The following is a 17,395-nucleotide window of genomic DNA, read 5'->3' as shown; positions in this document are numbered from 1 at the left end:
GGACCAAAGTGAAAATAAAACACTTAAACTGAGGATGTAAAGCTGCTGTGTATTGATTTATATGGACTGTAAGCAGGATTACTCAGAATCAGTGTAAAAGATTTAGTAAGTAAACAAGTTAGTAAGTAAATAAGTCCAGTTATCACTGAATGAACAGGATTTCTGTCTGTGGACGGTTCTGCAGCGTGTAAATTATAGATATCATGCAGTAAATGTACTGTGTGTGTGTTTGTGTGTCTTTTAATGGTAGTAAACTCACAGTGATCCTCCTGAAATGTACAAGTTTAATTAATCCAGAGGTGTCCAACATGAGGCCCGTGGGCCAAAAGCAGTCCTCCAGAGGGTCCAATCCGGCCCTCAAAGTGTAAAAATTCCATAGAAGACATTAACTGCAGATTGTAAATTAGTAAAACTATAAATGTAAAATAATTTCTAGACCATGACAAGTTGTTTTGATCATAAAGTAAAATACTAGATTGTTCATTGTTCTTCTGTCATTTTGTGTCTCCTTTTTGTAATATTTTGTTATGTTTTTGTTGTTTTTGTCTGACTTTTGCCGTTTGTCTCATGTTTTTGTCATTTTGTCTCATTTTTGTAATATTTTGTCTTTTTGTTGTTTTTTTGTCTGATTTTTGCCATTTGTCTCATGTTTTTGTTATTTTGTGTTTCTTTTTTGTCTCACTTGTTTGTCTTATTTTTGTCATTTTCGTGGGGTTTCTTTGTCTTTCTTTGCTATTAAAGGTGGTGTTTCTTTAATTGGGGCTGAAGCTCACAGACTGCAGGTTGTGAAACCCTTTGAGGAGCCGTTTGTGCTTCGGGCTAAAGTCATTTTATTTCTACTGGAAGAACCAGAGGCCTGATGATCCACTTGTTGCTTCAGGAGAAAATCTGGACACTTTGTGATCATTCAGCTGCCTGCAGCATCATGGACGGAGAAGAAAGCAGAGCAGGAGGATGGAGGAAGGTCTGAAACCCGGCAGCAGCCAGGAGACTCCCTCCGCCTGGAGCTGTCCTTCATCTGATCGATGATCTGAGGAGGATCCGTGCTGCTGTCGAATGCTGAGCGTCTGCTGGAACCTCTGGAGCTGCTAACATCTCCACCATGCTGGATGGAGAATCCTCCAGAATCAGCCTCCAGCTGCATATGATGAGAAGGAGTTTGTCCAAATGAATTATGCATGAAGCGTCTTCTCTGAACATTATGTGGTCGTTTCCAGCAATCAAGGAAAGGAAAGCTGCTGCATGTTCCATTTCCTGAAGTGTTTCGTTCGACAGCACAGCTTCATGTTTCTCAGCTTATTTTTGCACAAAATCCCAAAACATTTACTAGAATCATTCATGCCAAAATCAAAAAGTAACTCTTGGAATGAACATGAATTTAAAGTATATCCACATAATAAAATAATTTTCTGACCGCATCAACAAATCTTGATGATCCAACTTACTGTATTTATTTATTCCCATGATGCTGCATTTTAAAATATCATCAGGGCTGTTTGTGTGCATCAGTGTCTGTTTATGGAACTTGTGTTGTTTTCAGGCATCACATACTTGTGCTGAGTCAACATATGTTTTTAGGTTAATTCAACTTATTTTCAAGGATTTGGTCGACTTATTTAAATCAGATAAAGCCAACTCATCTTAGAATATTAACATTTACTCTAAAATATGGAGCTGATTCATCAAAGTACATCAGGTGGGTTCAACAAAGATGCTTAGTGTTGATAAAAGCCATTTAAATGTGCAGAAATACTTTTCATTTTTATGTTCATTCAAGGAGATTGAGTGCAAATTTGACACTTAATAGCACGTTTTTTTTTTAAATGTAAATACAAGCAATTTTTGAACCTTATTTGACCAGCCTGGTTCATGTGTTAATCACGTTTCTTTGCACAGTGGTTTCCTTATTGTTCCTAAATCTAACATGTATGAGTTCTTCTCAGAGAAAAAACATCTGATTTATTTACTAATGAAAGCTAAAAGAGAGGATCAGCCGGTAGAAATGCACCTGCTCTGATTTACAGGACAAATGATCGGAGAAAATACACTATATGTTCTGTTCTGTTGTGGTAAAACACAACATTTTATTTATGTTCTCAGTCCAGAATAGAGGCTGGAGGATGGATGGAACAGCCTCGATCACTGCATGGTTTTCCAAATGACAGCAGAGAGTCAGAAACAAATGGACTTAATGAGAAAAACACAAGAATCAACGAACTCAGATGGAAAAAGCATTTTATTTACAGACAGGTTTTACAACATGAATGAAACACGGCAACCTTCCTATGGTCATCATAGATTATTTAATTAGATCCCACATGGAGCTGAGATTCTGGTGTCCCTCAGTGTCCAACATCTGATTCCAGTCGAGGACGTTTGTCCCAGATTCTTTCTTTTCTCATCTTCCTTCTCACTATAAGAAAAGCTGCATGTTAATGGAGAGCAAAGAAACACAAATTCAGGGCTCCTCGGTTTATTCCATGAATGGAATCAGAGCGCTTTGCAGAATGAGTCACCTGCCTCTCAGTCTGGAGAAAAACGCTGATATGATGTGAACCTGCTCAGTAAAATGTTCAAACTGGTACAGAGGCTGCAGGAGAGCAAAAGAAGAAGACTAGCGGCTGTATGGGATGATTTTAGATCTGGATAAACCTTTCCGGTCTATGATGGGCAGCGAATACTCCGCGTTGTCCAGGATCTGGAGAGGAACGACTCCCTGGAGCTCTCCGTGCGTAACGGAGCGCGTGGCGCAGACTTTGCTGGCGGACGGACTGGAGACTTTCCAGAACAACCCGCTGAGCATCTTCCTGATCTCCGGCCTCATCAGGCAGTAAAGCACCGGGTTCAAGCAGCTGTTGGCGTGCGCCAAACACACGGTGACCGGAAACACGTAGGTGTGCACCATGTAGTAGGAAGTGTCCCAATTGACCGCGTTAAATTTCACCAAGACGCCCCAGAAGGTGATGGCGTGGTTTGGCATCCAGCAGAAGAAGAAAGACAGAACCACGATAGCGACTGATTTGGTGACTCTGGACCTCCGTCTGGGGTTGCTGCCGTCCATGCTCCTCCGCCTCACGAAGCGCAGCAGCATCAGGTAGTTGACGGACACGACGAGCATCGGGATGATGAAGGCGATGAGGATCTTCTGGATGTGGTACAGGGCGAGCCAGTCGTGTCCTTCAGGAAACCTCAGGAGGCAGAGTTTCTCTCCGGCGACCACGGTCACGGTGGAGAAGATGGCTGTCGGAGCCGTGGCCGCCGTCGCCGCCACCCACAGCACCGCGCACACCCACTTCACGCACCGGGAGCTCCGGTGAGCTTTCTTGTTCAGGGCCGAGGCCACGGCCAGGTAGCGAGTCACGCTCATGGCGGTGAGGAAGAAGACGCTGGCGTACATGTTCATGACGGTGACCGACAGGATGATTTTGCACATGGCGTCTCCAAACGGCCAGCTGAAGTCCAGCGCGGTGTCCACGGCCCAGAAGGGCAGCGTGAGGACGAACTGGAAGTCCGTCACGGCCAAGTTGATGATGAAGACATTAATCGTGGACCTCTTTCTGCCTTGTCTTAACCTCATGAGGAAAAACACGAGCAGGTTCCCCACCAAACCCACCGCGCAAACTACAGAGTAAACCACCGAGATGAGAATCCTCAGGATGGGAGTCCCATCTGCGCTCACATCGATATCCTCAAAGCCGAACGTCTCATCACCAGAGAAACTCCGGTTCGGAGCTCCGCTCTGGTTAAATATCTCATCCATGTGTTAGACCAGGACTTTGGACTCACAGCCAGATTTTATGGCACAGTCCATGGGAAGGAATCCTGCCTGCTTCTGTCCATCCGGTGAGTTTCATCTCCTCTGACTGACAGTCGGCCAGCTGGCTGCTTTTATACACGTATTCGCTGCTCTGCTTAGACACGATTGGTCGACTGGGATGCGAGAGAAGCTGGTCGTCGATGTGCAGAAAGCATCATGAATCCAGCAGCTAACGAGGGGGGAGTGTTTATTGTTTGGAATTTATATTTAACTTCCACTCCTGTCAGCTCATTAGACCTGTGATGGAACGCGCCTGTGCGTAAAATGCGCACGACCTGTGGAACCGTGGGAAAAGAACAGTCAAATATAAGACAATAGTTTAAGCAGTATTAGCAATGTGTACACCACAATGTCGAAATAGAGAAATAATAAGTATATTTTCATCTACTATTGAATTATGAATCGTTTTTATAGTGTTGTACAGCAAGACTTTCAGAGTAAATACAAGTTACTAATCTGACTTTTTGTTATTTGATGTTGTATGTAAACTGCTGAACACTTGAATTTCCCTCGGGATTAATAAAGTATCTATCTATCTATCTATCTATCTATCTATCTATCTATCTATCTATCTATCTATCTATCTATCTATCTATCTATCTATCTATCTATAATCTATCTATCTATCTATCTATCTATCTATCTATCTATCTATCTATCTATCTATCTATCTATCTATCTATCTATCTATCTGCTCCAGTGCGCCATTAAAGTATTTTCACTTCGATCAGAAATGTTCAAGTTTTTAAATAACATATCACAAGTCCTGTGCACCATTTCCAACATACTGAATAAACAGCAGTACCATCCCTGTTCCAGCGGTCCGTAGTGCCTCTATTCCTTCAGTAGGGGGCGCACTAAGCTTGGAGACATGAATACTTCCTCTAAATGATAAATAGTTTAGAGGCCGTATGGATAAGTTTCAATATAAACTCTATTCCACGTGTGTCAGTTTGATCTACAGCATGGAAATCCCTCTGTGAAATTTGTCTCTTCTATAAATTCTAATGTATCCGCGGTTTAAGTCATGAGTGCAGTTCAGGTTTTTCAGATCAGGATCCTCCCTGAACTTTATGCTTTCAAGCTCAGCTTCCCTTCATAATTTTATAGATGTTTTGGGAAAGAGTTCCCACTGGAAAATGTTTATTCTTAAATCACAAAGTGAAGCTCCTGATCTGTGATTGTTTGTCTGATTCCAAGTGAATTCAACAGTCTGGAAACCTCATCTGACCCACTGAGAACCCGAAGGACCGGAGTTTTTTGTGTGGACTAACTGCCAATTGGACTTGTTTGACTGTATCCGATTTCTGGGAGTAGCATTCCCCTTTAAGCCCTCCTGAAAGATAGCCCATTGTCTTAAGTCCTCCCATCTGTGGGGGTGGCTCTGGAAAGTTAGCAGAGGAAAAGTTTCAAGCTGTCACTGGCTGTCGGGAGGAGACTGATGGAGGACGGAAGGAGCGGGGAGCGACACACAAACACGTAGAAAACACAATAAAACAGGGAGAGAATGCAACAAAACCGGCCCGTGGAGACAGACGATGTCCAGGCCTGAGCTGGAGGACTTCTCTGGGACTGTCTCAGATTAAAGCAGGGTCGCAGCAAAAGCGGAAAAGTGCAGCTCCAGATGGAAATCATTTGAACTGACAGTCGACCGCGCCGTGAGGAAAGCAGTAAATGTTTGTGAAGAACTTTCTACCATCGTCCTGACAACATGCACTGCGGGCTTCACGCTTCTGGACAAAGAGCTTCTCCCATTCACTGCTTCATGCTGATGATGGTCCTGGAAAGCTGCACAACGCTGGGATTGTCCCATGAACCAGGTTAGTGAGCCCGTAAACCGTAAGAAACACGCAGTGACTTCTGATTCCGCTGCGTTCTCTGGTGCTTTTGTGCGCATTTGTTCCACGAGTGGGTCTGTTTGAGGGCAGGAGGAGGCCAGCAGCTGGGACTGGGTTTTCCAGTGTTTGGAGCTGAGCATTGACAGTGAAGCTCAGGGTTTGAATAATAGGAGGCTTTACACTCCAGCTGTAACAACCAGAAGCCCAGTGCAGCCCTGACCTCTCCACTAAAACACAGGAAACCCAGTGGATATCATCACATCAGAGAATTAATCCTCCCCCTCTTCTCCCGGCACTTTCATCCCCCTTAGTCTTCCCCTCCTCCAGTTTGTGGTTTGGATGCTAAAAGTCAAGACTCTCCTGAGATTAAAGCCACCAGAAGTCGGCCTCATCCTGTCCAAACAGGCTGAAGAAGCCCATCAGGAGTCTAGACGGCGATGAGGGGAAGAAACTCTCAAACAGCAATGATTTCAGGTGTTAACTGTTGGCACCGGGGGGAAGAAAGTATAGTTTTAAAGTCTAACAAAACCTGAAAGTGGAGCACTGGGACACAGACGGTTTTATTCTGTCTGAACATGAATACATGATGGTTGTTATTATAGCTGCAGAAGGTGCAGGAGTAGAAGGGAAGTGTCATTCTGATAATAGATTCATTTAGAGTGAATTCAAAGAAACATGACAGGACCTCTGTCTACATGGTGTTTTTTTTAATTCTAGATGACAAATTATGACAAAATAAGCTGCCAAGGGAACATTTCTACCTTGAAACTGCAGCACAGTGATGGAAATCCCAAAACACAGATTTATTTCATTTTTAACAACCCTAAGAAACCAAACTTGCAGTGTGGAAATTTCTGCATCATTAGTCTTCTTTAGAATTAGTTTTTATTCCAACATTGAAACTTGAATTTCTCCAGTCTGACCAGTTGCTGTTGTGTAGTTTGGAGCAGTTTCAGTGTTTGAGTTGATTTTAAGGGAGCTGGTGTGCTCGAGCTGCAGCAGGAGTTGTTTTTTAGTCTGGAAGGATTCATTTTCATGCATAAAACTTCTAAATATTTAACTTAAAAACAGTTTTTGTGGTTAAATCAGCAACTGTTCCCTTCTCCTTTAGCAGAACCACTTCCACAGTCAGTGTCCTCATTTCAATGTGTCTGTTTCTGATCACCACAGATAACTAAAAAAACAGTTTCTAATTGATTGACACTTTCCTTATTTTCATGGTGAATAATTGCTTGTTGATCCAGTCCAGAGGCCACAGCTGTTTGATGAAAAGCTGCAATTTAAAATTGCAAATTGTCTTGGGTATATTTTCTTAATTAAGATGCTGCATAAAATGGAGAAAATCCCTCATGTGCTCCATTCCATTTAAAAAAAAAAGAGCTTTCACATAAGGTCATGCAGGGAGCTGCCTACCTTCACAGACCACAGAGGCTGAGATATGTTTTGAGCAAATGTGTAGAATCTGGTGCAGATTTTCATGAGTAAGACATTTAATGAAAGACACCGTGCTGATCGCTCAAGGCGACAGCGATAAAACCTTTGCAGGAATATTTGTAGGAGGTTGAATGGTGCATAAATTAGAGCAAAGTGTGATTTAAAGGAGTGTAGCTGACAGACAGAACACATCCAGTGGAGACAACACTGTAAATACTGCAAGTAGCATCAAGAAAAGTAAAACCTCCTTATTTAGTGAGATGTTCCAAACAGCTAGTTGCCAAAAAATCTTGTAGCTTGGATCCGTCTGATGATGTATCCTTATGAATATTTGTGCTGGTGATCCAAAGCGACGCTGAGAACTTATCTCAAGGCTGCTTGAGATCATTGTTTGCATTCTGCTGGTTTCTCCTGAAGGAGACGAAGCTAATCGTGGTGTTTTGAAGGTTCAGTAGCAGGCCTTTGTCCCTAACAGATGATCTCCATTCATCAGCAGCAGTGTGTACTAGAAGGACGAAGCCTCCAGGGTCTTATTTGTACGACGAGCTGCACTGAATAACCCGGTGGAGCAGACGGTGTTGCTGTGACAACAATAATTACCATGATCTTTTCTTACTCAAGATTAGTCACATTTGTTCATACTGTACCTGCTCTTACCTCGAAGCTACTCAAAAACGCCATTATGTATTATATGATAGAATAAAACACAGAAAATTACTGTTATTAGCTGCAGCAGTAGACAAAGTGTGTCTGTTTCCTTTAGATTGTCTCTTCTCATTACTATTTCCAGCTCTCCTTGCATTCAGCTTGGGAAAATCTGCCCAGAGAAGTTTGTTTTGTCATCCCGTTTGCTATCGTTAATCTTCCTCTTCCAGAGTCTACATGTTACTGTGGTCTGATGCAGATCTCATGATTTATGTTCAGTCCTCCTTCAACCTTCACAGGTGTCTGACTTTATTTGGAATGAGCTACACCACGTTCAAGAAAACATTACCGCATGACATAACCTCATAGTGCAAATGTCTAAAAAGAATCACTTTTTATCCACAAAACATCACCTGAATGTGCAGTGGTTGGATTATTCCTGATGCTTTCGGAACACATCTGTCCCTCCACTGTCTCTGTTTGAAAGCATCATTTCTGCACTTCACAGTCAAATTTGGTGCTGCTTTCCCTCTGCACTCTTCCTTTTCTCTCTAATATTCTCTGCTTTGGTACAGATCTGCTGCTCCAACGTCCTGTGCTTTAGTTCAAGTGTTTCTCCTCCAGCTGCTTCTTTGGACTCTCCAGACTTCTGCTCTGATGTTTGTGTTCTCACATCTTTGTAAAACAGCCCTCTCAACAGTTACTCAGTCAAATCCTTGCTTTACTCTGCAGTGTCCCTTAAAGTGGACACACCATGACGGCCAATAGGAGATCCTGTCCATGTTGTAACAGTTGGGGTTCAGATTATTAAGCCTAATTAGATCTTTAAAGTCAAGGATATTATCATGGGTGTATTAAAATGGGTAATTAAAACTGAAGAAAGTTATGTCACTATTCAAATAAAAATCTCACTTGATTTGAGTGAATCATGCTAGCAGAGATCTGCTGAACAAACCTAAACGGTAAATGCCCACAAATGACACTGTCAAAAACCTAAATAACCTCATATTTTCCACAAGTGGCACGACCGTAAGCCGTTGTGTAATCAATCTGCTTTTACATGTTGCTAATGTAAAAAATACAGACCCCAAATCAGTTAAAAACTGATTGAATGTGAGAACACAAACCTGAGAGCAGAAGTTTTTGTGAGAACAGGAGCAGTCTGAGTGCAGAAATATGGAAAAGAAACGTTTTGTTTTTAACTTGCATTAAGGCAGTGTTTCTCAAATAGGGGGGCGCGCCCCCCTGGGGGGATCAGAGGCATGTCAGGGGGGCGCGGGCGACTGGGAGGAAAAGGTCCTTCAACACGGAACTAATTAGCTGAACTATTGTTTTAACGTCGGCCTGTTTTTCGCGGCGTACAACAATACTGAAATTGTGCTGGCCCATAGACTGTATATGCCATAGATATAAAAAATATTAATAATAATGATCTTCTATATATATCTATGGTATATGCACTGGCCGTTCAGACTCCAGAGAACGGGAGAACGCATCGTTAATGTGCAGTCGGAACACCAGCGTACTCGATCACGTCACGTACTCGGCTCATCTCCTCCGATTATTTTTACCAGCAATGTCAAACATACGGCCTGTGGGCCAAAACCGGCCCACCAGACGGTCCATTTCGGCCCGCGGGGACGACTTTACAAATGATAAAAATCACAACAACATTAACTGTAAATAGTAAATTTGTAAAACTGTAAATTTAAAATAATTTCTAGAACTTGACAAGTTCTTCTGATCATGAAGTAAAATACTAGATTGTTCAGTTCCAGATAGCTGTGACTGAATGTTTTGTGTTTTTGTAGACAAACTGTTACCTGGCAGTTACAATGCATGTGTAAATGATGAACTAAGGCATAATAGGCTACTGTTGAAACTGAACTTGTTTTCCTTAAGAAATTTCAGATTCATAATATTTTGTAAAAAGATACTTCATTAAATGTGAACATTTTCAGAATGTACTTTTTTTGAACTAAAACAAAGGGGAAAAGTTGGAGTTGTGGTTATTTATAGGTTATTATGCTGTGATTTTACTGGTGGGGCCCACTGGAGATCAGATTGGGCTGAATGTGGCCCTGAACTAAAAAGAGTTTGACACCCCTGATCTTTACTGTGAAAAACAACAAAATGGAATCAGATAAAATAACACAGCCCTGCATATTCATGTTTTCACAGTTTTATATATATATATATATATATATATATATATATATATATATATATATATATATATATATATGTATATGTATATATATATATATATATATATATATATATATATATATATATATATATATATATATATATATACGCACAAAGTTATTGGGGGGGCACGAAAGTTTTTTGTCCTCTGAAGGGGGGCCCGACAGAAAAAAATTGAGAATCACTGCATTAAGGTGAGATGAAAATGCATCAGGAATAATCCAACTGTTGCACATTAAGGTGATGTTCTGTAGATTAATGTGTCGTATGATGCAGGAATGTTTTCATGCAGGAGGTGGAGACGGTTCCAGATAAAAGAAGAAGAAAAAGAAGCAGCGACAGTTTTACTGGTCAGAACGTAGCTGGACTTCTGTTGGTGGAGGACTTTTCACAGACTGGTTTCACAAAGATCTGAGTCTGAGAGCAGAACCTTTAGTGAGTGAAGTCTGAGTAACTTAAAGTGACTCCATGTGTTTAGTTTTCAGTCGTACATGAAGATGTGTTCAAAATGCATCAGGAACAATCCAACTGTTGCACATTAAGGTGATATTTTCTGCATAGTAAGTGATTTTTTTCTAGATATTTGCTCTGTAGTGTTGTATCATACATGTGTGTTTTCATGCATGTGGTGGAAATGGTTCCAAATAAACGGAGAAATTTGCAGGATGTAGCAACAGTTTCATTGCTGTGCATCATAGCTGGTGTTTTACTGTTTGGTGACTTTGGTTTCACACAGATTTGAGTGTGAGAGCAGAATTTTTACTGGGAGTCTGAGTGTATAAAACAGGAAGGTGACTCTATATCTCTATTTGTTTTCAACCATACATGAAGATGTGTTCAAAGTGCATTAGGAACAATCCAGCTGTTACACATTTAGATGATGTTCTGTGGGAATAAGTGATTTTATTTTAGATATTTGCCCTGTGAAGTTGCATGAAGATGTGGTGGAGCTCGCTCCAAATAAAGACAGAAACCTGCAAAGCGTGGACGAGGTTTGAACATAAAACATGAGATCTGCATCAAACCACAGTAACATGGAAGAGGAAGATGCAGTGATAGCAAACGGGGACGACAAAACTAACTTATCTGAGCAGAAAAAAAGAAAAAGCAAAAAATGAAGATAAACTTGCAGGTAGCAGACAGTTTAATTGATCGATATCAGCAATCTGAGAGCTGAAGTTTGGTGAGTGAACAGAACAGTTTGAGTACGAGATGAAGGACTGAAGATGAAGCTTTTCTGCAGCGACAGGAGCAGATTTCCACCATGGGGGACCTGCTGGAGACAAAGCACAAATATTACTAAATGTGAACATAAAATGAAGACATGAGGCTCTCTGAGACTAAAGGAGTGACTCCTCAGAAACACTTTTAATGGAACTTCACAGTCAAACACAGATTTTATTTTCTGGTTTCCTCCAGTTTCATGTCTTCGTTCTTTGGCACCTTTTGATTTTCAAATTACAGTATTTTTCCATTCTGTGTGGGTTTTTTGAAAAACTATACTGAACAGACAGATTATTGAGTAATTTAAGCTAAATTACTACTGAACGTGTCCCGTTGGTGGCCTCAGTGAAGCTGTACGTTTCGAACTGAGGGCTGCTTGTCCGACTGCTGGTCCAAATCAGAGGAAATTAAAAAATATATTCACTTCATCAGACTTTCTGCTGTTTAGTAAAAACTAAACAGAGAATCCAGTGTGAAGCTGATAAGACGTGCTACATGCATGGATAGTCACTGTGTTCAGACAGAAAACATGCGTTGATGGCTGTATGGGTTCCTTTAAACTTCCTCTGTTTTGTTTACAGCTGCTGAGTTCTTTAATTGCCTCCTCTTTCCCATGATTTATTGCCCCATCCTCTCTTCCCAGACGGATCTCTGCAGGACCTGCCTCAGTATGAAATGGTTCTCCCCACTAGAGTGGATGCCAGAGGTCACTTCCTGTCCAACTTCCTGTCTCACCACACTCGCCGTCTTCAGCGCCGGGACGCCGAGGAACCGGCGGACCTGGACCGGGTTTTCTACCAGTTCTGGCACGGTGGCCACGTCCTGCACTTTAACCTGACCCTGAACAGACACCTGCTGGCCCCGGGCTTCCTGACGGAGACCAGGTACGGCGGCCTGGACGGGGCCCACATCCGTCCTCCTGGAGCCTCCCGGTGCCATTTCCTAGGAGAGGTGTGGGACGAGGCCGCCTCTAAAGGAAGTGCAGCTATAAGCGCCTGTGACGGACTGGTGAGTGGATGAACAAACTGTTTAAAGTCATTTTAAAGGTTACATTCAAATCTTAGACGTGGGCTGCAGTGGAGGGTTGGATTCAGACCTGAGTGGGGAGCACCTTCTAAACATCTGAAGCAGATGTTGAGAGCTGATGTCAGCCATCAGGATCATAAGATGAAGCTTTTCTGCAGCCACAGTTTATATGTGAGAGCAGACAGGAGCAGATTTACAGCATAGAGGGCCGCTGGAGACAAACGGCTCAGAGTTGTTTCAAAATCTGAACATAAAATGAAGAAATGAGCTCTCTGATCAAAGGTTCAGGCATCAGGATCATTTTCTCACTTATCGACATCTGCTCTTTTCTAAACCAGAGTTTTACTTTCAATCCTCCATAACACAGAATGGGAGAGCCAGAGTTGCATTGGGATTCATCACTTATAACGCAACAGTTCCAGATGCGTCATCAAAGTCTCTGTCATGGTGCCTTTTGCTGCCAAACTCCCACAATGCTCTCTGCTCTACAGCATGGACCTGCCCATAGCCTGGGTGGAAGCCTCCTACAACGTTAGTCTCTCTGAACCAACTGAGCTGAGCAAAGGATGGTGTTCTCTCTGAATAGTCTTGACTGGAATGGTTTTAGAGGTACTTTTACATGCAGGGTAACAAGTGCTGTGATTAAAATGTTTAATCCACTGAAAACAACTGGCAGGACTGCCTTCCTGCATGATCCAAATCCTCGGCTAAACTCAACATTTTCAGTGTGGCCGGTTGCTGCACAGAAGGTTGTTGTTGTTTCCTGTAGTGAAGTGGATTTTATAGATGAGCCAATAAGAATAAACCGACTGAAATCATCAGCCAATGACGTGCTTCTACCCTCCGCCTACATCCTGTAGTCGGACTACTACAGCGTTAAACAGTCAGTGGCTCCACTTGGTGGTGCAACCAGGTACAACATCTGATCTACAAAACATGTTCTGACATGCATGAGAATCCAGGATTTTAATGTTTTATGGAGCTGCAGTGTTTGTGAATTGGTTGCAGAGCGATCCAGCTGTCCAGCACATCCACTGGATTGATTAGAATAACTTCAAAGTACTTGAAGTTTGTGTTAAAATGATTCAGACTCAGTATTGGCAGATCCTAAATATTTAATGATCTGATCGGTCCAGAGCATTAAAACTTGATCATCACTGGTCTGAAGTCGTCTGCTTTCTAAACTCCATGGAGGATGGAAACAGCCTGACGATTTGCTGAAAGCACATTTTTCTCACTTTTACCTTCAGATGCTGCTTTTGAACACATTGACATACACTACCTACATACCCAACATATTTATATTAAATGATATTGTGCACGTGGTGCTCCACTTTGTGTGTTTTTTGTGGAGCTGACCTGCTGTCTGATGCACACAAGACAAAGGACTTAAAAATACGTGTTAAGTGTTTTACAAGCAGTGAAGCATTGTGCACACGCCTCTATGTTTGATTCATGCATAATATTCCAACCTGCTCTATCATTTTTTCTTATTTTGATTGTTTTTCTGATTAAAGGAAAGTGCTTGTTTCATGGGACAAGATAGAAGCAGTTTAATGCTGTGCTGAAGATGATCTGTAGGCTTTTCCCACTGATTTCCATTTAGATAGGCTTTAAAGAAAAGCTGACATCAGGTGGTTGCATTCTTTCTGGTGGGTTTGGCAAAAACAGTTTTGGACTAGAATGACTGACTCCTGATTTAATCAGTCAGATGCAGATTCTCTGTAAATCAGACGCTCTTTGCTCCTCATCTCAAACACTTTCCTTCCAAACCACAACTAGAACACAAAGTTTAAACTAAAACTGTGGAAACTGAGTGTAAAAACAATATTCACTTCAAAAACACAGACATGAAAAAATTGAATGAAAAAAGTCAAAATACATTTTTTAAAAAATCTGCCTTTTATTTTTGAGTGAAACTTTTTAGTGACTTAAAAACAACTTGTTTAATTACAAATATTTCTATTTCTATGGTTCCTTTTTCAGTTCAGGTTTTTTTTTTTTTCAATACCAGATTTTATTTTTTAAAGCCAAACTCTATCGTCAGTGTTGTGGCTCGATACCTTTAACATTGTCTGACATTAAAAAAAAAAACAGGCGTAAAATTGTTCCAGCAGAACTGGAGATGCCTTTTTGATTTTAATGTATTTATTAATTTTTTTTTACCCTCCTCCACCCAGGCACCTACATTACCCACAATGCATCTTGTAGCACTCTATAGTTATCAGATTTCACTAAAACATTTTCCACATCTTTTGCCACATGTGCAGTGGAACTAATCAAGACCTTTTTCATGAGAACATTTCTTTCCTGGTTTGGTTCCTGTTTAGGATGGAACACATTTTTAATTAATGTCATCTACTCAGAATCAAGAGAACAAACAATGCCTTCAGCTAGGCAGAAGTAGTTTATTATTCCTTGAAGCTCAGTTCTGTTTTCCAATTTAGAAATGACTTCCTCTTTAATAAATTAGTGAAGAATAGAAAAGCTTTGACGATAGGAAACTTTTTGTAGCAGAAATTAGCTGCAAGTGCATCTAAAAAATGTAGAGAAGTTTCATTTTCATTGGAGTTGGATGTGAAAAAGATTTCATCACTACGTGATACGTGCCGCTACCTTCACATCATCCATGGATTCAAGTCGTCTCACTCATCTATCCATCAGGTTTCACACCAGTTTCTCTCTTTACTGTCATGTTTTTCATCTCAGCTGTGAGGCGCTGATTGAATCTTTGTCTCCTGCTGCTGCTTCAGCTTTCCTTTCAGGTCAGACGTGCTAAGAGAGCTTCTTCAGCTCTCCACTGCTGGAACAGACTCTGAATATGAAACTTCTTCCCACAGAGCAACACAATCAGTGACTGCATGGATTTTCTCATTGCATCCTTCTCCATTAGCTGTAAATGTTGTAATGTGCAAAGATTTACAAACAAAAGCTGCTGATGGAACATGTTGCATCAATCTAGACCTGTTTATGTCCAAATAGAGTCTTGGATCACTCATTCCCAGCTCTGGTGTTTAGCTGGATAGGAACCGAATATCTTGAGCATGTGTGCAGCTGTGTCATAAATATCGCTAAATTAAGCAGCTGTGGCTTGAGTCCCTGCAGCTTGGTGTAGAAATATAATGCACTGTGATTTTGGAATGCTCTTCACCACTTTAACCCGTTGTCTAGTAGGACGTCATCGCATGTAGTCGGTGTATTTTATCTAAGCAAACTAATAATAAGTCTTAATATTTGATAACACCTCAGGTCTTATTACATCAGAACGTCTTTAAAGCAGAATTTACATTCAGTTTTAGTCACTAAAAGCTGCTGCCTATATCTCCAAGTCCACCAAACATTTGCTAAATTCATGTTTTTAGTTGTTGGTTTTTTTTACGTCCTCCATGTTTATTTCTCTGCTGACTTCCCAAACCATGTATGGTGCTACCTACATGCAAGAAAAGGGAAAAAGTCACACAAAAAAAACTGTTCCACATCACTGTTAAGATCTCTGCAGGAATCCTTCAATATGACTAAGAATAATACATTTTATTTATAGGTGCCTTTCAGAACACTGAGGTCACCGTACAGAGTAGACAACGTTAAAACACATTAACAACATAAAGATTTAAAATGTTTACAAGAAGGAAACTCAGCAATTTAAAAAAAAAAAACTGAAGAACAAAGAAGAATGGAAGTCAAAGTGAGTTTGCTTGTTTGAACAGAGATGGGATTTGAAAATGCCCAGCATTTTGATGTTTCTGATATTAGCTGGGTTCCAAAGGCTGAAGGTTCCGGAGCTCATGGTGGTCATGGTGGAGGGATGGTGAGGCTGAAGTTCTGGAGCTCATGGTGGTCATGGTGGAGGGATGGTGAGGGTGAAGGTAGAAGATGATCTGAGAGTCCCGCTGGGTGTGTTGATGTGGAGGAAATCGGTGAGGTACGGAGGGGTGAGGTTATGGAGAACTGAGAAGATCAGAAGAATGGTTTTGTAGATGAAGCTGGGAGTGACTGGGAGCCAGTGAAGGTGTTGGAGAACTGGGGTGACATGGTGGAGAAAAGATGGAATGGTAGAGCTGAGTGTCGTCCACATAGCCATGAAACTGAATGTTGTATTTACGAAATATAGTGTATATATCAGTAAAACTTCTAATATTTTCTTTAAGAAACATTTTTAACGTTTCTTTTTTTCCACCAAAAAATGTTCAAAGATTTCCCAAAAATGTTGAAAATGTGGACATCAGAAGTTCCACTGTGAGAATTTTTTTTTTCTCCACATTTTCAAACTTTAGAATGAGTCAATTTAACCCACAGGACGACACGAGGGTTAAAAAAATCTTTCTTTTTTTTTTCTGCACCTTATCACGTTAATTAGGCCTGAAACAAACATTCACCTTGGATTAAGTGCGCTAGCTGCTTTTTGTCAGCTTGCAGCTGCTTTACTGGTCAGCTGCTGCACATTAAACAGACGTAAACACACTTGCAGATTTCCTCCTCGGTGTGTTTGGATGCCGGTGTGGTCCTCGCTCTGCCAACGGGCTGAAGTCTGTTGATGACTTTTAAGCTGCAAGTTTGTTGACTTTGTCTCTTTCTTTGCTGCCAGAGTTCAGACTGCCAGCTGCTGCTGAAGACATGTTTTACCACGACATCAAAAAACCAAGACGGATGTTATTTTCAACCCCCAGAAAGATGCAGAACATCAGCACTTTGGCTTCAAATCCATTTTTTTCTTCCATTTAAATCCAACATGCAGCAGAAATGATGTAAATTTCTGACAGATGTGCCGCAGATGTTTTATCATTGAAATGTCCTTGTGATGGAGGAGTAATAAATACTTCTGACAGATGAAAAGTGAGACAGGTGCAGATTTTGTAATGTTGTTGACATGTCCCAGATTTTTCTGTTCTCGTAAAGTATTTTTTTGACAGTAGTTCCTGGGTGGCGCTGCATTCTGATATTAAAGCCGGTATATTGGTGTGTCATCAGACAGCAGCACTAATCTCCTGCTTTATCCTTAAAATCAGCATTTTCAGAACAACACACTTTCACCTCAAACCAATGTGTTATCAGCTGTCTTGCTTCAAGACATTTTCTTCTATTACAACTGAAGATTTATGTCCTCCCGTCTTCAGACCTCCTGCTTCTCCAGAGTGATGTAAGAGGATTCCTACTTTCCTCTTCTGAAACGGCACTAGAGAACTCACCGTAAAGAGCTCCTTAA

At 41.2% G+C, this 17,395-nt stretch overlaps 2 protein-coding genes across 4 annotated transcripts in view; one reads left to right on the top strand and one right to left on the bottom strand.

Annotated features, from left to right (window-relative positions):
- Positions 1–2,218: 2,218 nt before the first annotated feature.
- rxfp3.3a2 (relaxin family peptide receptor 3.3a2) lies at positions 2,219–3,972 on the bottom strand. Its single transcript, XM_023274301.3, has one exon. The coding sequence runs from the start codon at positions 3,758–3,760 to the stop codon at positions 2,615–2,617; it is 1,146 nt and encodes a 381-aa protein (XP_023130069.1). The 5' UTR covers positions 3,761–3,972; the 3' UTR covers positions 2,219–2,614.
- A 1,237-nt stretch (positions 3,973–5,209) lies between these two features.
- Positions 5,210–17,395, top strand: part of LOC111568352 (A disintegrin and metalloproteinase with thrombospondin motifs 7) — a 168,430-nt gene continuing 156,244 nt past the window's right edge. Inside the window, exons 1-2 of one of the 3 annotated variants that reach the window (XM_055011116.1) lie at positions 5,210–5,637; positions 11,810–12,174. In XM_055011116.1, coding sequence (XP_054867091.1) covers positions 5,529–5,637; positions 11,810–12,174 — 474 coding nt within the window. In that variant the 5' untranslated portion in view covers positions 5,210–5,528. The remainder of the gene's footprint in view (positions 5,638–11,809; positions 12,175–17,395) is intronic. The other 2 variants (XM_055011119.1, XM_055011120.1) reach the window with 2 other exon arrangements.

The sequence above is a fragment of the Amphiprion ocellaris genome, chromosome 1 (assembly GCF_022539595.1).
Source record: "Amphiprion ocellaris isolate individual 3 ecotype Okinawa chromosome 1, ASM2253959v1, whole genome shotgun sequence".
NCBI classification, from domain to species: domain Eukaryota; kingdom Metazoa; phylum Chordata; class Actinopteri; family Pomacentridae; genus Amphiprion; species Amphiprion ocellaris.
Note: the sequence above shows the minus strand (reverse complement) of the source record. Positions and strands in the feature narration are given on the sequence as shown.